General features: G+C 43.8%; 2 protein-coding genes across 3 annotated transcripts; one reads left to right on the forward strand and one right to left on the reverse strand.

The window, feature by feature from the left end:
* Positions 1–17: 17 nt before the first annotated feature.
* Positions 18–12,918, forward strand: LOC148389729 (uncharacterized). Its single transcript, XM_088392974.1, has 50 exons — positions 18–274; positions 1,109–1,254; positions 1,448–1,560; positions 1,980–2,119; positions 2,256–2,479; positions 2,553–2,659; positions 2,769–2,887; positions 2,954–3,089; positions 3,185–3,267; positions 3,533–3,652; positions 3,727–3,828; positions 3,900–4,058; positions 4,146–4,228; positions 4,296–4,440; positions 4,507–4,551; positions 4,633–4,800; positions 4,984–5,103; positions 5,164–5,274; positions 5,338–5,370; positions 5,436–5,570; positions 5,715–5,861; positions 5,980–6,114; positions 6,190–6,347; positions 6,435–6,579; positions 6,645–6,699; positions 6,759–6,825; positions 6,893–7,026; positions 7,095–7,138; positions 7,209–7,382; positions 7,477–7,631; positions 7,720–7,833; positions 7,918–8,033; positions 8,157–8,311; positions 8,380–8,585; positions 8,691–8,868; positions 8,933–9,157; positions 9,237–9,406; positions 9,492–9,562; positions 9,635–9,735; positions 9,802–9,921; positions 9,984–10,121; positions 10,191–10,345; positions 10,408–10,507; positions 10,601–10,836; positions 10,905–11,088; positions 11,156–11,404; positions 11,669–11,851; positions 11,933–11,992; positions 12,123–12,259; positions 12,335–12,918. The coding sequence occupies exons 1-50, from the start codon at positions 208–210 to the stop codon at positions 12,362–12,364; spliced, it is 6,498 nt and encodes a 2,165-aa protein (XP_088249100.1). The 5' UTR covers positions 18–207; the 3' UTR covers positions 12,365–12,918.
* aff1 (ALF transcription elongation factor 1) lies at positions 12,550–22,073 on the reverse strand. 2 transcript variants are annotated; one of them, XM_088392905.1, is made up of 19 exons: positions 21,851–22,073; positions 19,309–19,429; positions 18,128–18,838; positions 17,949–17,990; positions 17,786–17,857; positions 17,542–17,578; positions 17,283–17,343; positions 16,839–16,974; positions 15,908–16,663; positions 15,700–15,791; positions 15,298–15,499; positions 15,156–15,223; positions 15,033–15,096; positions 14,810–14,946; positions 14,520–14,591; positions 14,221–14,314; positions 14,113–14,147; positions 13,869–14,050; positions 12,550–13,639 (listed from the first exon to the last, which is right to left on the reverse strand). In XM_088392905.1, the coding sequence occupies exons 1-19, from the start codon at positions 21,865–21,867 to the stop codon at positions 13,515–13,517; spliced, it is 3,024 nt and encodes a 1,007-aa protein (XP_088249031.1). In that variant the 5' UTR covers positions 21,868–22,073; the 3' UTR covers positions 12,550–13,514. The 2 variants fall into 2 exon arrangements, with proteins under 2 accessions (XP_088249031.1, XP_088249030.1); XM_088392904.1 differs by having other exon boundaries at positions 15,156–15,226.
* Positions 22,074–22,133: the final 60 nt, after the last annotated feature.

Consider the following 22,133-nt stretch of genomic DNA (forward strand, 5'->3'; position numbering starts at 1 on the left):
TTTTTTTTTTAGTAAAGTTAAAAAGTGACAATTTAATGATGCAAAGTCATGTGCATGTTGTAAAATGTCTGTTGGACTTTGTGAAGTGGAACAAATAAAGCATCTGGCTGTCGTATAACACTCAAAACACATCAAACTCGGAAGAAACAGCAGCAGACTTTAAGCAACAAAGGAAAGCATAAAGGACAACAAGAAAATAAGTGAAAGATGAAATGGAGACCAAAAAGATCATTTGCGCTACTGCTCGTCATCTTCGCCTCTCTTCTTACTTGTGGTGAGTTCCCTCTTGAATTATTTTGATTTTGCAGGTCGGCCATCTTCAAGATTTTTTTTCTCACATTAAATGAAATACAGTCTGATGCAAATGTTTTCCATTATAGTAGACAGATTTTTTTTTTTCCATGAACAGGAATTCATAGTCATACTAAAGTACGATTAACCTAATGTTTTTGGGAGTGGGGTTGAAAAATACGTTATTTTAAGGTTTGCCTCTCTTTTTTAATCCTTTTCTTACGTTCTAGAAATAGTCACTTCGTATACATCTTTTTTTTAGATTTTGCTGCTGGTTTTGATTTAATCTTTGAATGATGATCATCATGTGATGTGATATTTATAAGGCGTTCAACATTATCTAACATTTTGCGTGAGACGTTCAAGTCGTAAAACTTACGGTTTATATATTTTTACGACCATTTTACACCTCCCTTTGTACTGTACATGAGTTTTTAATTTCATCTTTGAATGATGATGATGTGACGTAATATTTATAAGATGTTAAACATTATCGGACGTTTCACGTGAGAAATTCAAATCATAGGACTTTTACGGTTTATATAATTTTACGACTTTTTTCCACCTCCTTATGAGTAACAATGTCAACAACACCCGCGTCAACTTATTTTATTTTATTATAACGAGTTAAAATTTCCCCTGGGAAATTTGTGTGGCTTTTTGAGAACTAAAATCTACACACACAAAATCCAGATAAAAGTTATATTATTTATTTATAATATAATGTAGTTGAAAACAAAACAAAAATATTGCTCCTATTTTCCACATGACCCTACACAAGGTCAAGTTTAGTCAATATTTTTTGTTGTATTTCTAGGGCTGAGCCAGTGTCAGGCAGGCTGGCGCGAGAACGAGCACAAATGTTACTACTTCTCCAATGAGACAAAGACGTGGTGGGAGGCTAACACCTTCTGTTTATCACAGAATAGTAACTTGATGAGCATTCAGGACATCCACGAGAGGGTGAGGCACTACAACCAAAACGCCAAGTAGTACTTTGTTTCTGTACTAAATTATGTACAGACATCTGTATCTGACATAGCTGTAAGAATCAGCCTTTTTTTATTTTATTTTTTTAATCAGTTATCTGCACTTTTACACACGTTTTCTGTCACTAAGTCATTTGTTTTGTATTGATTGTCACAAACAATTGTAGTTGTGGGTGAGGACGCAAATTGGCACGGAGATCTTCTGGATCGGCCTGACGGATGGAATCACAGAGGGAGTATGGGAGTGGACGGATGGGAGTCCCTTCTTACAATACATATCGTATGTACCAATAAGGAAGCTTTTTGGGTTGAATTTAAAAGATATTTAGTATATTTGGAAATTTATTATAATAAAAAGTCAAGATTTGACCTATATTCTCAATCTTGAGCTTTCTGCTCTGCTAAAAAACAGGCAAAAATAATGATGCTTGTTTTCTTCAATCTTGCCATGTGGCCCAATACTGGACCATGTATGTACTGGACCAGTCTGGTACCACGTGTGAGTTTGGATGTTTTGGGTTTTTTTTTTTTGCATGTACCCTGCAATTGGTTGGTAGCCAGTTCAGGGTAAACTTCGACTCTTAGACAAAGTCATCACACCCTTGACCCTAGTGAGGATTAAAAAATGATTTATTTTGGGAACCTGGAACATATGAATGGTCCCATTGTATACTTTGTAAAGAATAATTTTCCCCCCAGGTACTGGTTGCCAGGTCAGCCTGACAACTGGGGTGACGAGCCGGGTGAGGATTGCGGTCAAGTGATGGGCGGCAGCTCGGGTCGCTGGAATGATGAGAACTGCGGTGTGAAGAGGAAATATATCTGCAAGCACGCTAACTGTGAGTCCATACTTCATTGTTGTCTGCATTCCATTACGATGCAACTGCCATGCTTGGATGTTACGCTGACACAAGAAACGGACAAATATAACATCTTCAAATAAAGATGTAAAGAATCCCCAAAATGTGTTCTCAGCCAATCCGGGGCCACACTGTGATCTGAACAACGGGTGGGACCGCTACAGCTCAAACTGCTACAAGCTGAAGTCAGGAACTGCCAAAAGCTGGTCGGCCGCCCGTCACGATTGCGTCATGGAGGGCGGTGACCTCGTCTCCATCACCTCAGAGCGGGAGGAGCTGTATGTCACCGGGCTTCTAGATCCTTATCGGATCGACCTTTGGATAGGACTTTCCAATCTGGTAAAACATAACCGCTTGGAACCATGACAACTTCATGAGGTATTTGGTTGCGAATCAAACTTGGTGTCCGCAGAAATGCAATAAGATCTCATGTCAGCTTGAAGAAGGAAACGTGCACATGAACTGGTCCGATGCCGTTTCACTGACCTACACCAACTGGGCCGTGGACGAACCCACGATGTAAGAAAGTCACGTTGCTGCATTGTTAATTTACAATCTTCTGCTCCGAACATTTAATGGGCAGATCAGGAAAGGGAAGACACCAAAGGATAATTGCTTCTCCCAACAGCAACGACCAAGTAGGCTCCTGTGCGGCCATCATTAAAGATCACACCGACGAGTTTGGAAAGTGGAAGTCGCACCTGTGCCGATACGAGAGACCGTACATGTGCAAACGTCCGCTGAACAGTAAGCGACGCCGTCATGATCTGGACTTTAAAATGAGAAACTCACAAACATTGCATCCAACTGCAGCTATCTGCCCTGCCGGATGGGAAAGTTTCTCCGGAAGCTGCTACTGGCTAGTCAGCAACAGCAACCTGCTGACCACCTGGTACGAGGCCTTCACCAGATGCTCAAATGAGGGCGCTCACTTGCTCATCATAAATAAGTATGCTCGAGACACCATTTCAGCTTCAGGGGTAACTTTTTAGGGAACTATGGTGCTCTAATTTTCCCCTGCACATTTTGTTTTGTTTCCTGCAGCGAAGAGGAACAATTCTTTATTAATGGAAAACTTCCAGACTTTCACCAAGTAGATATCCCCGACATCTGGATTGGTTTATCGGGTAGGCTTTTGACTTATCTCCATCCATACATCTTTTGGCGTGATGGATAGTGGACACTTGCAAACTTAGGACCTAAAATAGGTTTTGGGCGATTTCCAGTAAAAATTGTTTTAAATTATTTTATTCATGCATGCAAGTTTGATTAGTATGAGTCCTGAGGTCGAATGGTAATTTTAAATTCTCGACAAACAACTATTCATACTTACATTGACATCTGGCTGTCAATGAATCTTAAATATTGTGCACTTAATCATTGGTGCTCCAGATAAGGACCAGGATGGAACATTTCACTGGGTTGACAAAACTAGCATTAACTACACAAACTATGGTCCCGGTTGGCCCAGAAACACTGCAAACATCTGGGACTGTGGACAGATCTTCACAGGTACGATCCGTTTCATCCTAACAATGATATAAGCTATCACATGACCAACAGATATATGTTGTTGCCCTCAAAAGGAAATTATGAAGGAAAATGGGAAACAAGCAGCTGCTTCAAGAAGCTCGGTTATATTTGTGAAATGACCGGAGGACAAAACCCCAAACCGACTCCAGCACCGAGTCAGTCTCATCGATTTTTCCATCTTCAATTCTTTGAGGGTTTTGTAATAAGTGTTTCTCCTGGGTTTTAGCTTCCCACTGCGACCCTGGCTATTTGCTGTATGGTGATTTTTGCTACCATTTCGAGGGGGACCTGGTGAAAACATGGCACGATGCAGAGGCTTATTGTGTCACACAACAAGGTCATCTAGCCAGCTTCCACTCAGAGGAAGAGCTCAGCTTCTTGATTGGTGAGCACCAAGACTAAGCATCCTACAATCCAATCATCCTTTCAAGCTTTATCTTCTACAAAACCTGATCTTTTCTCCCCCCCAAAGCACACATGCCTGGACAAGCATGGGTTGGACTTAATGACATCAAGATTGAAAACCAGTTTGTGTACACTGACGGAACAGCTGCAGTAAGTCAAAAATAAATCAACAAACTGAAGTGGAGTGAGTACCAAAACATTCCAAATGACTGCACAGGATTTCCTCCCATGGGAACCTAATCAGCCCGACAACTGGCAGAACAACGAGGACTGCGTTCACCTCCGAGGCCCAACGCACACGGACCCAGGAAAATTGGCTGATGACTTCTGCTCAGCCACTAATGAATTCATCTGCAAAAAAGGTCTGAAACTCATAACTAACTCTTACTTTGCATGTCTCATATTTTTTATTTATCACATTCCTGCAGCCAAGGGTCAAGGGCCTCCTCCCCAGCCACCAACATCAGGACCAGGTTGATCTCACACCCGAATGATCGCTCCTCTCTCGTACACACGCACACGTAAAAAATTGTAACGAGGCGTGTTTGTTGCAGGCTGGAATGAAAAATGCGGCTCGTGGACGGCGGACCCCTTTAATGACTTTTGCTACCTGTTCAACTATCTGTCCATGAGGACATGGGCTGAAGCACGAGCCGACTGCGTCAACCAGGGAGGAGACTTGGTCAGCATCACCGACCTCTACGAACAGGCCTTCATACAAGGTACAAAAACCACTTGATGTCTTTCGTTCGTCTATTACGCAGTTTTACTAGCCCTCATTTATTTATGTGCCCTGCGATTGGCTATTAAGTCCAACCTACCAAAGTCAGCTGGGTCCAACTCATTTACAACCTCTGTAAGGACAAGCAGAATAAAAATTGATCCATTCAATTAAATCTCTGTAGGTGTGATCCAGGCAAGCCCAACCGGGATCACCCTGTGGATGGGCGGCCATGACTCCATCACTGAAGGCGGCTGGCAGTGGACAGATGGATCCCCGTTCAGATACATACGCTGGGGCGCAGGTACATCTAAAACCTTGATGGGTTACAATGTTGAGAAATGCAATATTTAAACCCTTACAGGTAACCCTGATAACTACTTTGGCGAAGACTGTCTTTCAATATACATCAATGATGGCTACTGGAATGATGATAACTGTGAAAGCAAAAGAGGGTACATCTGCAAGAGAAGAGGTAAGATGGAATGTTTCAATTGTCGTTGCAGCATTCACATCCATCGTTGGGTTTCTTTTGCAGGAAAGACACCGGAACCCCCACCCCCTCATGACGGTATGCCGTCTTCAAGCTAAATTAAAATAAATGCAAAACAAAATAATCCAATCGTGCTCTTGTAGGCTTCATGACGGCAATCGTTTGCCAGGGATCATCCGCTGTCCTTCACTGTCCGCAAGAAAGCGTCATCAACATCCAGTCGGTTTTCTACGGACGAAAAAGTGCTGACATCTGTCCACATGTGGAAGGGTCAGATGGTAAGACCCAAGAATCTGCATGTATCGTCTTTGATCCACAGTTTTCTAAACTTCCCAATGACTGAGCTCAATATCGTGGAAATCCAAAAATCCCTACTACTTCAGTTTGCTCATGGTAATCTTACTAACCGATATCTCTTGCAGAGAGCTGCACGGTGGAAGGTGTCCTCCCGCACTACAGGAAAGTGTGCGACAACCGTCAATTTTGCTTTGCATATGCCTTCACCGAAGTGGACCCCTGCCCCACAGTATCTAAATATCTCGAGATCGTCTACAGCTGCGAACAGAAAGGTGGGCTTCACATCTTGGAAGATAAATGCTGAAGAAAAATATTAAATAGAAGAGCCAGAGTGAGCTGGCTAAGGGCTGATGGTCAGACATTTAACCGTGTCTTTTTGGATGTTCTCAGTGTGTCTTCACGGTCTGGGTATTGAGGACAGGAACATCACAGACTCCCAGCTTTCAGCCTCCTCCTCAATGGGTAGCTTTACCCCCAACAAAGCCCGTCTGAAGGGAAACTCTTGTTGGAAGCCATTTGGAAATCGTACGTACCAAACTATCAAGCTTTTAAGTATCAAGTGGATATTTTGGTGGCCAATGTAATGTCACCCTGCTGCAGCCAGCAGCAGTTGGATCCAGGCAAACCTTGGCCAGAAAAGAAAGGTGACCGGAATCGTGGTACAGGGATGTCCTAACAGTGACCATTGGGTCACCAAGTTTAAGATCCAGCATAGTATTGATGGGAGAGTTTGGACTGACTACACAGATGATGGGCAGGTGAGCAGGCAGCTAGTCAATATGACTCCAACCGTGTCGTCCAGTCTGCAATTGTGAAATGCAAACATTGAGATGTTCCATTTCTAGTTTTTGCCGGGATCAACAGACAGAAACACCGCTGACACACAGTTGCTCGGCACGCCTGTTTCTGCTCAATACATTCGGATTCTGCCTCTGGAGTATAATGGTCAAGTCGGTCTTCGCTTTGAGGTGTTGGGTTGCACGCCTGACTGTAAGTAAGACGATCGTTACGAGTGTGTCGAAAATAAAAACATGCTTTGAATTTCTATCTGACAGATGCCATCACCTGTGCCAGCAAGCTGAACTTGAACTTCACCGAAGATAAAAAGACGTGAGTGAGATGTTTTCATCTCCCGGGCTCTACTCTGATACAACCCATGTCTTCCTCAGGGTCCACTGTCCAGCCGGTTGCTCCAAATCTAGCTACAGGGTCTATGGAACGTCCGTCTATCGAGCGGTATGTGATTGTAATAACTACCAATTAAGTCTATATTTCAGCAAGAATTTTCGGTTCTTTCGGCCAGGATTCAAACATCTGTGCAGCTGCTATCCACGCTGGCGTCATTTTGAATGAAGTTGGAGGAGATTGTACTTTGCTAAAAGCTCCCGGACAGAATTTCTACGCTGGCTCGACCAGGAATGGGATTACCTCGAGACAGTGAGTGGCTATGATTGATAATAATGCTAAATCCAATTAAGAGCTAATTATCACTAAAACATCTGCAGATATAACGGCAAATATCCCGTGTCGTATGCTTTTGCCGATGGAGGTAAGTACGTCTTCGTGTTAAAACATCAACAGGTCATGATTTCTACATTCACATGGGAACTCATCTGCAGAGCTAAGATGTTCCGGACCTGACTGGTACGAGTTTGGGGAATTCTGTTACAAACCTTTTGAGGACAAAAAGACATGGGCCGGTGCTCAAGACACCTGCAGGAATCTTGGTGCTGAACTTGTGTCTATCCGCTCCATGATGGAACAGAGCTGGCTGGAAAGTTATCTCTACTTTGGTACGCAGGAACATTTAAGACCAACTAGTCCCAATAACAACTAAAGAACAAATCCCTCATTCAGATATTCCACTTTCTTGTTTCTCCTCTGTAGCCACTAGTGACATGTGGACAGGACTGAACGACTTAGTATTTTCCGGCATGTTTGTTTGGTCAGACCACCACATGGTGACCTTCACTTACTGGGCCCCAGGAGAACCCAACAACCATGAAGGTTTCAGTGACCATTGTGTAGAGATGTCACATCAGGTACAACAACATTGCAACGATCCACTCATCTACAACTATTTAAGAGCACGAGCAAAATCTATTGAAATTTATTCCATTTTTCTTCCAGACTGGAAGATGGAACGACGTCTCTTGTACAGAACTCAATAGCTTCATGTGTAAAATGCCCAAGGCACATTACCAGCTTCCCTCAGTGAAGCCCACTGTCTACGGCTGCCCGCAGGTGGGACAGGAGAACTTCCTATTTTTTTTGTTTTTTACTGATTATTGTCCTGTAAGATGTCATCACTTGGGTGTTACGTGTCAGGGCTGGGAGGCCTATGGCTACAGTTGCTACTGGACGGAGGAGACGGGCCGGAGTTGGTCGGACGCGAAGGCTTTCTGTAAAGAGCAGGATGGATTTTTGCTGCACATTGGAGACATGTGAGTGGTGCAATAATAATAATATCTCCAATGAATTTAACAATGTTTTAGTGGAAACATCTTGAGACGATAAGGCCACACTATCTCGAAGTTAAAGACACTTCAAATAATCTTTCATTGCAGATACGAGCAAGCACATTTTACAGTGGTGCTGTCAGGACAAACGGGTTTGTGGTGGATTGGCTTGCGTGCTAAAGGGGGTACCGGCGGAGGGGTTCAGTATATCTGGGACAACGGTTATCCACTAACCTTCACTCACTGGGACAGGAACCAGCCAGGTACAGAACGGATCCACCAATAAAAAAAATTGAGAAATTAAAATAGGATCGGTTGATATCGTCACTAGATGACGGGGATGGCACTTGCGTGGCCATGACGACTGGGCAAGTCGGTGGCTTCTGGGATGACAAGCAGTGCTCAGGGAAATTTGCCTTTATCTGTGAGAAACTTCGGCCAGACATCAGCCCACCCACCAAGGCCCCAACCCCTCCTCCTGTACAGGGCTGCGCTAAGAGCTGGACCTCCAAACCCATTTTCAGGAATTGTTACAAGGTATGGTTGTCGCACCTACACATAAGAATTTAAATTGGTCACTCCCACTCTGGTAGATAAATCAATTGGCAACACGCTACCTGCCATGACCATGATGGCTTGCAGCTCTTCCACAATGTGGACTGGTCCATGAAGAAGAGCTGGGGGGCGGCACATGAAGACTGTGTGGCAAGAGGGGCCAACTTGGTCAGCATCCACAGTCAGGAAGAGGAAGAGTTCTTGTCCCTGTATGGCAAAGGGAGCAGCAAGTGGATTGGCCTGAAGAACAACCCCACAGAAGGAGGTACGTATAAGGTGATGGTCCTAAGAAATCCAGAAAAGACTTGAGCAACTGCTCTAACTGGTAGGCTATTCCTGGAGTGACGGTTCACCAGTCTCGCACACCAACTGGGGTCCCGGCGAGCCAAACAACCACGAAGGTCGTGAGGACTGCGTGGAGATGGTTAGCAGCACTAACGGAACCTACTCCTGGTGGAACGATCTCAACTGCGATGCCCACCAAGACTGGATATGTATGATCGCCAAAGGACAGAACCCCCTCTACCCTCCGGTGCCCCCACCGCCGGTACCGGGTAAACAAACCCTCGTCGTCATTCTACTTGACTTCAGGTCTCTTTTTTTGCTCGGTCAAAACTGTCTCCTGATTTGCAGCTCCTGATTGTGGCAGCAACCCCGGCTGGAGGAAGAACAACAACATTTGCTACTACTACAACGACACGGACATCGTGAACTTCCACACGGCTATGCACCGCTGCTGGGCCGAGAAAGCCACGCTCGTCTCCATCCTCAACAAGGACGAACAGGCATACGTCAATAGCATGGTAGGACTTTTTGGTAGGAAAATGTACATTTCTATCTCCGAGGTAAAATGGCTGATCCTGTGCAATTTATGTTTCGCTCCTTCAGGTGGGAACGGGTGAGATTTCTGCTGCTTGGATTGGACTGAGGATGTTAGGGATCACAGATGGCCAATATGCGTGCGTCATCCCTCACTGTCAATTTAAAATGTGTCACTGGATGGATCCAACAGTTCTTTTTAATTCATGAAGGTGGCAAGACCATTCCCCTGTCACATACACTCACTGGAGTCCGGGTGAGCCCAACAACGCTAACGGGGAGGAACAATGTGTTCAGATGAACAGACATCAAGGTAATGGAGTTCCTCTCCAGCAGACATACTTAAGAGCTGATGTATCTAAACCCCGTCACGCTTAAGGTGGTTGGAATGATGTGAACTGCGGTCAAGCCAGAGCTGGTTACGTCTGCAAGAAGTTTCCTGGAAGTGACCACACTCCTCCTCCCCCCACGCAGCCCTGGGAGGGCTATTGCCCCGCTGGTAATGCACATTTCATGCATAGGCTGAAAAGTAGATGCATAAATTGTCTTGTGTTCTTTTAGGGTGGATGCGTTTCAAAGACAAATGTTTCCTGTTCAAGGGAAACAAAAACGATATTAAAGCCAACTGGACGTACGCACGGAGTTGGTGCAAAGACCAAGGAGGAGAGCTAGCCGTTATTGACAACCAGTATGAAAATGGTATGAACAATGCCTCTGAGGATTTCCTGTGATGGCTCCCCACGAAAGAAATTTCCCATCTCTTCTTAGACTTTGTGTCCAGTTACTTAAAAGACATGGTGCTCCCCACATGGATCGGCCTGTCTGACATTGTGGTGGAGAATCAGTACGCCTGGAGCGATGGCGTGAGCCCAGTTCTCTACACCAACTGGAACGGCAAGGAGCCCAACAACGCAGGGGGCACGGTAAAAAAAAAAAAAACTATCGTCACAATGGCTTTATATTGACAAAATCCTTTTTCAAACAGGAACACTGCGTGGCCATGACTCACAGTGAAGTTGTGAGCGGCAAGTGGAATGACGATGCTTGTCACAACGAGTACAGTTTTGTCTGCTTCCGGAAGAAATGTCAGTAGTACTCCCAGCATAGTCACTCAATCATGATTGCACAGTTGAAACAGAGTGGATCAAACTCATTTTGTTTTTTGGGTTCCACCTCAGCGAGCAGTATCGCGCCACCTCCACCAACAAGCAGTCCGTGTCCCTCCGGCTACATATCCTGGTACCTCAACTGCTATAAGCTGGTGGACGAGCCAGCGACCTGGGATGAAGCTCAGAAGGCTTGCAAGAAGCAGGGTGCCAACCTGGTTAGCATCGACATGAGCTATGACCAAGCCTTTGTCGCCGGGGTGGTCCTGCAAGGAAAAGCTGATGCGTGGATCGGACTGAGGCTCAAGGTGCACACAGAGTATTGACCACATAGTTTTGGGGTAACACTAGAGCCTCATCTGATTTTGTCTTTCAGGATGACGGCTCCTTTGCCTGGACAGACGGCTGGCCAGTATTCTTCACTCAATGGGGTCCCGGAGAACCCGACAACCTAAAGGACGAGGGCTGTGTAAGCATGCGAGGCTCACCGTGGTTTCACGGCACCTGGAATGACACCAACTGTGACCTAGCCAAACCCTACATCTGCAAGATCTCTTCAGGTATCTACCCCTTTTGATGCTCATCAGGATTGTTTGCATAGTTCACTAAATCTTAATCTTTCTTCAGAGAAACCACCCGTGACTCCTACTCCAGGCGACGGGAAGTGCTTCCCATTCTGGATTCCATACGGTGGCTACTGTTACTGGGTTTACAATGAGCAGAAGGGCTTCTCCTGGCCCGACTCACGACATTACTGCACAGAATCTAAGGCCGAGCTGGCATCCTTCCATAGCAGGGCAGAGTTGGAGTTTATCAGGAATCTCAACCACACCAAATATCACAACCTCTGGATCGGCCTCACCAGGGACCGCAACTGTGAGCCAACTGAGTTTTAACAGAGTACAGATTATCCAAAATTACAATCAAAGTAAACGGACTGATTCATTTACGGTACTTGAGTAAAATTAGACTATGAAATATTTTGTTATTGTTCATTTTACTGTCACCTTTGTACAACATCTGATTGCAAATATGGGGAGTAAAAGCAACAAGTCATTAGAAAATTAAATAGTCAAGTAAAAAAAATTGTGACTTCCTACCACTGGTTTGTGCTCACATTTTTTATTGTGGGGTTTTCAGTTGGCTGGGGCTGGACGGACAAAACCTCTCTGGGTTTCCTCAATTGGGCTCCAGGTGAGCCCAATGCAGCTTTTCACCCAGGCCAAGTGGCTGAGGAGAACTGCGTGGAGATGTACCCTGACGGACGCTGGAATGACAACGACTGCCTACAGAAAAGAGGCTTCGTGTGCCGTCACAGACAATGTAAGCATTCCGACAGGTCGATAGTATCGTTACGCTCTTCCTGAGAAACACTCAAACTGTTTTTTGTTGTCTTTTTGTCAGACTACACAACCGATGATGGCGGAAACCCCATTTTCCCTACAGATGGACCAAAAGTTTTTAGTGAGTATCAGTGCGTTAGTATTATTTGTTTGTGACAATCTCATTTACTGTGGGTGTAATTTAGAAAGTAAATCAAGGTACCAACGTATTATCATTTGAATCTCCGTTTTTTTTTTTGCTGCTCTTGCAGACAGAGACGTGATCATTATTGCGGTAGTGGTCGTTTTCATCCTGCTAAGTGGACTACTCTTCTACCTATTTTCCGTGCGAGGCAACAAATTGTCCTGTCAAAGATTCTCGACACGGACGAGTACTAACGTCAACATGGTGAGTTATCGATTCCTGAAACTTGAGTATTTTTGTTGGGTGAAGGAAGTCTAACAATTCTTTTTTCTATTGCAGCCTGCATTCAGCAACCCAAACTTTGAGTAGCGCACATAACCTTTGACAATGTGACAATTATCCGTTTCATATTTTAGACATAAAGCAGGACCTCAACTTTCAAGTGCACCAAGATAGTTTTCAAAGTTGTGTTGAAAGATTTATATCAAATCGACTGTACATAATACCTAAATTGTATTAGTTTGGGTCGGGGAAAAAAAAATGTTAATGACAAATTCATTTCCAGTGTTTATTTTTCTCTGAACACGGAAACAGAAAACCGACACATTCCACAAATTGGGAGAAAAAAATGTTCCAGTACATGCTCATAATCATGATTATCAGCAGACCAGGAAGTGTAAATTCAATACCGAGTCAGTCGTTAACATCTACTGCAGGTTGGACGGGGCCTAGATAAACTCAATTAATGGGAGGGGAGATAATACCCGAAGGCTATGATGACACACACATTTTTTTTTAAACTTCTTCTGGGGGTAAACAAATATTTTCAATCATCATTCTTTGCTTTCGTCGTTTAACTACACACACCAACTGAATTGACGATCGAAACCAAGTGGGGTCGGGTTTTTTTTTTCTTTTAACAACATTTGTGATGTTTTAATAAGCACATCCAAACGAATTCTGTTTGTAATAAGTCAACAAAAGCTTCATAATTAAAGATTTTGATATACCCAAAGCTAGCAATTGGTGTTGTGTGAAAAAAGTTGAATTACTTCATTTGTCCTACTCCCTTGTTAACTGAAATGCCGAGAAATGTGAGACTCAATCCTAAAATTATTCCAACTAGCCACTTTTTTTGTGTACCTAAAAAAACAAGTGACAAACCTGGATCTGGGATGGATTCCTTTCACATACTGATCCATGGAAAAGTGCTCATGTACAAAAAGTATAACAACAATAAATTAAAAAATAAAGTGTGCTGACAAATATGATTGGCTCGAGAAAAAGTCCTCGTCACTAGGAGAATGCCGAGAGAATAAAGGCACTTTAACCTAATTCTATGACTTGGCCTGATTTTGGGGCATTCCACCCTGCTTTAATAAGTGCATGTTTTTTTTGTTTTGTTGTTTTAACTCAGTGGCAAATCCACATAAGCCATATTTCTAGAGTCTGTCTTCAGCACATGACTTACGTACATACCCCAATTGGATCCCAAGCTTCAGGTACCTTCAGCAGACATTCATTTAGCTTTTGAGCTGTCCAGTCGGAGCCACGCCACTCCCTGTTTTGTGTAGCGCACCATGGCGCTCACGCCAGAGGTCAAGCTCAGCGGGCCGATCACAGCATCCAGCTCTGCCACGAGACCTTCAAAGACAAATGTACATGAGTGGTTCCAACTTCTCACACTGGGGTTTTTCATTTGAATCAATTCAATTGCATTTGGTTACGCTGTTTCAATTCAACCGTTCATGAATAATTACTTCAAATGTCTCTTGGTAAAAAATTCCTAATTGGGCCAATAAAATTTGAGAAGCAGACAAACACGCGGTCAATGTGTTCGAAATATTTTGGGAGAAAATTAGCACCACCGTACCGCTGCCTTTGACAGCCATCTGGTCCGCCTGCTCCCACATTTCGTGGGCATTCAGGAATAATTTAGTGATGTTGACATAGGCGAGCGCCACCTGCTCCACAGCAATGGGAACAGCCACAGTGCTGCCAGCTTCGCAGGCTGGGGACGGGATGCTGGTCAGAGGGGACGGCGTGCTCGGGCCCCTACGAGAAAGACATAACATGAAGGGAATGTGCGACGGCGCCGCGGCGTGATCCTAACTTACTTTGTGGCGCTCACTGAAAACTCAAGTGCGGGGTTCTGGAAGATATTTTGAATTAATATGAAGACTGGCAAAAGTTAAGGAAATCACGACGGGATGAGAAATACTAACTTTGAAGTGGTCTGTGAGTGTCTTGGAGTACTTGAGCGCAGTTTTGTGCTTTTGACGATACATCGCCATCTGCAGGAGAGACTGGCACTTCAGACTGTAACACACCAGGAGGGAGAGGTTCAAAATTCCTCACTACAAAGTTGAAAGTATTAGAAATGAGCATCTGTAAAGCACATTTCCACCGAGCAATGATGACAAATCTCTCCGACCAATAGAGTAACAGCGTACTACAAAGAGTACCTGGTTAATTGCAATTTCTAAAAAGAAGCAAAATGATACGACTTGGTGGAAAGAATTACCATAATGCTGCAAAGTCCTTTTCTGAGGAGTGAGCTGATGTGTCCGCCAAGTTTTTAAGCTTCAGCACAAACCTGCGTAAGAGTAATATTTTAGATGAGAAAAAAAATAATACTCAAGCCCAAAGCGAGTACAGTGAACCCTTATCGTACCAATACCCACACACACTTGTGCTATAGAAGACGTGAATGGAAATATGTTTAAATTGTGTGGGAAAGGTCAAATCCAAATAGGTTTTTATGCAGTCACTATTATGTGGATCTGGAACATATTCCTGAAATTATTCTCTCACTTGAGGAGCTCCACCGTCTCTGCAAACATAGTGTAGGAAGACATGGAAATCTGCGGGTCTTTCTCTATGGCGAGTCCGCTTTCCACAAAAAACATAGCGGCGTCCAGATAGTTGAAGGCTTTGCTGAGTTTGTCCGACTAAAAGAAAGAGAGAGGATACCAAAAAGGTTTATTCCTCCTACAGGGCAGGTTGGTAAGAATTTTGAAAGGATTTGATGTCAAACCTCGGCATCTGCTTTGTGCTTCAGTCGTTTGGCCTCCTTGATGTAGTGCTTCACTGAATACTGCCTGCAGGAGGTCAAAGAATTACGAAACCTCACCGAGAGTTTGCCAATGTTTGATCTCACCTGTCCTCAGCCCTGAGCAAGGGCCTGGAGATCTCAACTTTTCTGAAGTGCTGCAAGGATGACTGCTTCTGCTAGCATCCCAAAATGGAGGTCAAGAATACTGACACCCAATTTGAGAACCACTGTGCAAATAGAATGTTACCTTCTCCACTTGCGTGTTCTTTGCATGGCTGCTCTTATGTTTGGAGGACTCTTTGCTCTTGGGGGCATCCTTGCGAGGCTCCTCTCGTGATTTTTTGTGAACCTTCAAATCTTTCCCTGAGGCTTTTGGGGGCTTCTCCAAGTCTACCTGCTTTTTCTTGGTCTTCTTGTGCTGCTGCTCACTTGGTTGGGTGGCGCAACTTCTAAAAGTTGAGAAGATAAAAGAGTTTGCTTTTATCACATACTGCTTCAAATAACACCAAGACAGTTTGAGAATTGAGGAAAAAATTGAGAAAAAATACGAGAACTGCATTTGCTATTGCAAACTGTCCGATCACCGCGGCAACCTGAACAAAACTGTAATGCTACGCTTGGTGTGAATTTCGCTTTTTATGTAACCTACTCCACTTTGACAGAAGAATCCTTGTTGACTGCTGTCATCTTTTTCTCCAGCTTCCGCTTCTTTCTGGGATGAGCCTGGTCATCTGTCTCCACCTGGAAGTTGTCAATCACAAGTTTAGATTTTTTACAGGTGCAATAGGTTCATCCTGAGATGGACATCAAAATCCCAGCATCACTAACTTATTATGAGTAGTGTGTGATAAGCTCACAGTTTGAGGTAGAGTCTTCTTGCTGGCCTTGGTTTGTTTTGGGGTTTCTGCATTCCCAGATGTCGCCAGAGGGACTCTGGAGAGCAGACTGAGGTCGAGCTTTACCAGTAGGCATCTAGCAGGCCTGGTGGGGATGTCCTTAGAGGATTTAGGGGCACGGCCCAACTTCTTGCAGGACTTATTGTTAGTGGAGGACTCTTTAGGAATGCTTTTGTCCTCTCGGACAACTTCCTGGCCGGCTTTGCTCGTGCTGGTTTTGACGAGTGGGGTGTGGGTAGGAATATGGCAAGAGCATTGATGAGGGCATGACGAACACCTAGCATCAGGTTGGTGCAACTCGAGCTTAGATTCAGTTTTTTGCACGCCTGCTGATTTTAAAGTCCTCTTACTTTTAGAGTCACCGCTAGTGTTCTTGGAACGTTCCGACTTCGTTTTGACCTTAGGTCTGTCTGAGAAAGGGGGTGCTTTACTCAATAAAGTGTCCTCAGATTTCACACAGTCTTTCAGTGGTTTGCGCGTGCCGGCCGGATGTTTCAAAGAACCGCCGTTCAGAGAGCTTTCATGAGAACTCTCGTTACAAGGAAGCACTTGTGGAGGGTTTCCGCCGTGCTCAGATGACTGGGTCGCCTCCACGGGAAGTTTTTTGGAGCCGCGGATAACGTTGGCGCCACCTTGGCTTTGGTTGCCGGAGTTTTGTTGACTGGACTGGATCCAGTTGCCCAACTGCCAGTTGCCACATGCTGCCGCAGCATCAGGCTAGTGAAAAATGGCAAAAAGTGCAATTCAGGAAAATATACTCTCACCAGACACGTTACAGCAGTAATTTGTTTCTGTAAATAAAATGCATTTTAATCCAATTCTACATCATACATAGTTATGTCATTTGGAAATTAATGGAGGTGGTGCGAGCACTCGTTCAAAAATTGCTTACCTCAGATTTGCAGCTTGCTGTCAGTCCACAAGGCTCATCGGCAACGCTGTCACCATCCGACTCCGACCTGGAGCTGCTGTCAGAGTCACTGGAGCTGGCTGACTCCACGCCGCTGGAATGAGCCTCTTTGTGTGAACTAAAATAAAGCATGAAGTTAACCATCTGATCGAAAATGTAAATTATTACGGGTTGAAAAAAAAAAAAGTCAGATTACAATATACTATCTATATTTGCGTGTGAACATTGCTGCATGAAAATTTCATGTCCTTCACGAGATTTGTTTTTTTCTTTTTATTCCACCACGTGCACAGTTTGATTTAATCACAGCAGAACATTATTTTAAAAATAAAGGATTATTCAGTGGGTTCACGCGAGTTCAATCCGCTCTCACATATTCATAACCATCTTTGGTCAGACTTGTATAAAGCGGAATTTAGGACTCACAACAATTTGGAGCTTTGTATGTTGAGACACTGAGTCTGTCCAGGAGAACAGTTGTGGCTTTCTGAAAAAGAAACAAAAGTAAAAATGTGCAATTGTCCAGAATTATTTATTGTATACATTTTTGAGATGATGTAATCCACAATTCGCTTATGTGTGTTACAGCTGGCAGTTTCTACTTTGCATAGTCCACAAAGCACTGAAATATGAACTATGTCATTCGACTGCTTTGTACTGTACAAGGGGTGCTTTATTGACTCACGTTGTCGTCCTGCACATGAAGAGGCTTGCTCTGCTTCCTGCAAGGAGACGCACACACACAAAAAATGCGACGCATGAGATATTGCTAAACTTTGACACATCATACAGCGGAAGCAGAAAGTTGAAAGCCAGAGAAAGGTCACAAATTTGGGATTTTGGGTAAAGGAAAATGTGCCTGTGAAGTTGTATAAAACATCAGGGGGCAACACAAACGGCACACAAACCTACCAGATGATCGGTGTTACCTTTATTGGGGCTGCATCAGAGTTGGGGATATGTATGGCTGTCAGGAGAGGCGGCCAGGAATGAGTCATCTCCTACAGATATGCAAAAACAGAGCAAAAAAAAAAACAATATGCTTTTAGTAAGCATCAGAAGCAGGTTTAAAGAAGACCTTACAAAATGTACCTTCAAGATGTCTTCCACACACACTGCTTCATTTGTCTTTGTCTACAAAAGTAAGTAAAGTATATTTAATTTTCAATGTGAAAATGCATCTACATGTCAATTATGTCAATCGGGAACAAAGCTAAAATTGCTGTTCATGTCAAAGAATCAAGTCAAAAAACAAATATTGTAGCTCTCACCTCCAGATACTGGGGGAACACTTTAGGCTCGACCTTGTGGATCTCCGGCAGAGGTACGTGTGGCTCGGGCGAAGGTTTCAACTCCGGCGAGCCGCTGATCAGTTGGTCCTGACCGTCCATAGGCCTCACGTACGCCGTGGGCTTCTGCATCACGGCAACACTGGGTTGCTTGGACGAGGACAGCGGTGGCAAGCTCTGCAAAAGCAGGGGGTTGCCGCCCTTGCCCGCTGGTGACTGCCTGAGGTTAAACGCAGAAACGTCCACCATGACAGCCGAGGGAGGTTCTGTGGATTCCTGACGTTTGGCATCACTGGAATGTAGGAAAGGTATCGGCTTGACATCCAGAGACTGAGCGGACCTTTCCTTAGGACTGCTAGCATTCTCTCCGAAATCCGACATAGCTTCAACCTTCTTCTGGTGATCCGTTGAAGCCTTTGGCGTGGTGAGTGAGCTTCCATTGTGGTTTGGGGATGAAGTGGGGATGTCCCCCATTGTCTGAATAGGGTAACTATTACTTGGGGGGTTTTGGCTGGATACTTGAAGGGCCGGATCTTGGACGACAAGTGTGCTAGGCCTGCTGGAGTTTGGCTGCCCTCCATCTGACTGTGTGAAATTTGTAGGAACTGCTGAAGGCTCTGTAGAACTATTCACATCTTCGTAGCTTCCCAGCATTCTCTGGATCCTGTTGGACAGCTCATCACCTTTGTTTGTCTAAAACACAAAGAAGGAAAAAGTTCATTTCAGATCACTGGGTAATACTCTGTCATTTGCCAGTCTGAGATTCAAAAGTGTAGTTTAGAAGTCTAACTCCAGAAGCATTGTAAACAAGTATATCATAGTATTCATGTGTGAATTGTGGAATAAGCTTAGCATTGAAACGTTTTAGCTGGGCATTTTTGAGTCAAAGCGCTGCAGTTGGCAATGATATCTTCATCAAACATCCCAAAAAACAAACTGATTTTGTTTGTTTTCGAACCTAGAAGGAAATCATTGATTTTTCTACACTGATCTGGGTTCATCTGGACAATGAGTGTTACTTGTTCAGCTGCCGCATCATAATCTTTTTTTTTTTAAATTATTCTAAGTACATTGAAAACTTATTGACGTTTCTCGTAAACATTTTAGACCGTAATAACTGTGACAATATCGAAAAAGCATAGTAATGTAAAAGTAGCACATACTTTGTATGGCTGCCCGAAAAGCGGCACATTCTCAGCGCCCAGTTCTTTGGCTTGGCTGGTTTCTTGGTTCCTCTGTTCCCAGGCTCGAAGGCGGAGACGATTCCTTTCTTCATCATAGGCGCTGTGGAGCATCACCAGGAAAGACTATTAGAACACAAATACAGTCAAGATGCATTCACGAGGTTAAACTGTTTGACGAGGAGAAGGTTGTGGGAGTACTGAGGGACTGGTCTCTTGTCGTAGACCGGTCCCACCCAAGGGACTGGTTGGGACCCAACACTTTGACAGATGTCGCTTACTGCTGTTAATTATAAACCTGCATGACTGCAGGTGTCATGAAGAATATTCTTGGGGGACATGAACATATGTCAAGATTTTCGGGTGTTGTTGATGTCCAACCCCAATGGGTTTAATTCCATGGCAACTGCAACAGTTTTGGTAGAAAGCCAAGAGAATGATGGAGCGAGTTGCGAAGATCTCTCCCGGGGGGAGCCTACAGTCAACTTACAATCTTCCAAAAACATGAAAGCCCAGGATTTTTCCAGGTTTGCTCTGTGGAAAAGATATCAACATATAATGAGGAGCTAAGTCAACCAACAGCTTCTGAGGTGGAATGGCGGCTGTGTGAAAAGCCGGTACTGCGAGTAATGTGTGAAAGCTATTGACGCAAAATTTAATGATCTGTTATGATTTTAAAAACTTTTTAATAATTGTATATTTAGATTGCTATGCTGTCACCTATCTCAGCTGGATCTGTAATATATAAATGCATCAAGGTTGCGATATCTCATCAGGTGGTCACCGTCTACTAGCAAGGAACAAAAAAATATTTCTTTATCAAGGAATGGGTGTGGCCGCTCCCTCTTTCATCTGTTTCCAATTCAAATGGGAATGGGCCATGAGGAGAATTCAAGCATAAAGACTGAAGCATACAGGAGGCCCATGGCCAAATGCTTGACAGTGGAAGAGGGATAGCGTGCGGCTTCTGGCCAAAGACAACAGCGTACAGAGCATCTGAGCCTCCGGGAATTTGTAGAGTTTAAAGCCTCAGCTCAATTATCCATCTTCCCTCGCTAACTCTGTTGGACAGGCGCACCGGGACTGGTTTTGTAGCAATTCCATATAGTCAGTGATGGTGAAATCATAGATGTTAACTTTTTGGAGCAGTGGTTCTCAAACTGGGACACGGGATTTTGACTACTTTCATAACATTACAACTAAATTGACCGTACATACAGTCCTTCAAGAAAACAACATATTCAAGAGCTGACTGAGGGCAGCTGCGGCAAAGTGGAGACTGCGGAGTATAATACTGCAGTGTCAGAGTGAGCCAACGTTAGCAGGCATGTTTATTTTTGTCCCGTGTATCTTCGGCGCACTAGTCATAATATGGGAAAACAAATTTTTGCATTTACATTATAGCGATAAAAAGCACACACAAAATGCTATTTTGTGGCCACAAAATAGGTGTACTGTACTCATTGGTTATTATCGTTGCCATGGATAACTTCACTAGGTGAATAAATGGAGCATACTTACCATTTCTTGAGAAAGTGCATTACATTTGCTTACCAAACTGCCCAGGACTAATAGTAAAAATAAAAATATTTTACTATTTTTTTGGGGTTTAATGCAACCTTTTTACCTAATTTATTGCCACAAATTAGTATTTTGTGCACACGTCATATCTACATTGTGGGTGTAATGTTAAAAAATAAATACAGTCCCATCTCTGAGGTTTGATATGGATCCTTGAAAATAACAATGATCAATCCGTTCAAATAATGAGCAACAAGCAGAGGTTCCGGGTAACTTTTTAAAGCATAAATGAAAAATTAAATCAAAATTAACGCTGAACAAAGACGTAACTGTCCCGTTACAGAATCAAACTATTTTCAACATCATCATCGTGCAGAAATATGAACTGGACAGTATGCTCGTCTTAGATTTCATTGCTTCACACGACAGGCTGGCTGTACCAAGTAGAACCCATAAGAAGGTTCATGTTGTCATCCAAGTGCAATTTTCAATCATGTCGACTAAAACTTACTAGTTTGATGGATTTATGTTGCCCACCCTTTCAACTATTTGAAAATAGGTTGAGGTCCTAAAGTTACTTTGCTGCAAACTTCATTAGAAGGTGTCACCAAAAGTTAGGAACTATAATAAAAACATTTTTATTAAAGTTTTTAATGTACAGAAATAACGAGACTCAACGTCAAATTCCTCAAATAAGGATAGTTAAAATAATAATAAATAAATATGTATTTCATTAACTCGCTTCAGCAATTTGAGTCTGAGTAGCCCAGGTGGTTAAAATCAAAACGTCATTCACCTATCAGACTTGGTTTTTTTTCTTCTTCTAAAAACACGGGGTGGGAAGTAAATACTTTTGAAAAAGTTTATTTTTCTTAAACCAAACGCGAACAACAGCGTGTCTTGACATTTTGACAGCCTCAATGAGCTCCTGACAAGTGAGAGACAACCAGCCCCCCCTCCCCGTCAAGCTGCTAGCACGCTAGCCGCCTTTGGGTGCGCCTACCTCGGCTGAGTTGCCATGGCGTATGGCACTCTCTTTCCCGCTTGTCAAACAACCGAAGTTGGCCGTCGTGTGCTCCTGACTTTCGCCGCCGAGCTCGTCTCATTCGGCCGCATTGTCACATCGTTTACCCGAGAGAAAAAGCTCCAATACACGGGGTTGTCACGCCACCTTTAGCTCTCGTTCGCTAGTCTCTGCCCCCTCGCTGCGAATGTTTGGCTCGTCCATTTGCTGCCCAGTGGACTTTTCTACTCGAAGGGGTCACTTAGTTTTTACACATTCAAAG

The sequence above is a fragment of the Syngnathus floridae genome, chromosome 12 (assembly GCF_059516105.1).
Source record: "Syngnathus floridae isolate MCC-2025c chromosome 12, RoL_Sflo_1.0, whole genome shotgun sequence".
In the NCBI taxonomy this organism is placed as follows: Eukaryota; Metazoa; Chordata; class Actinopteri; order Syngnathiformes; family Syngnathidae; genus Syngnathus; species Syngnathus floridae.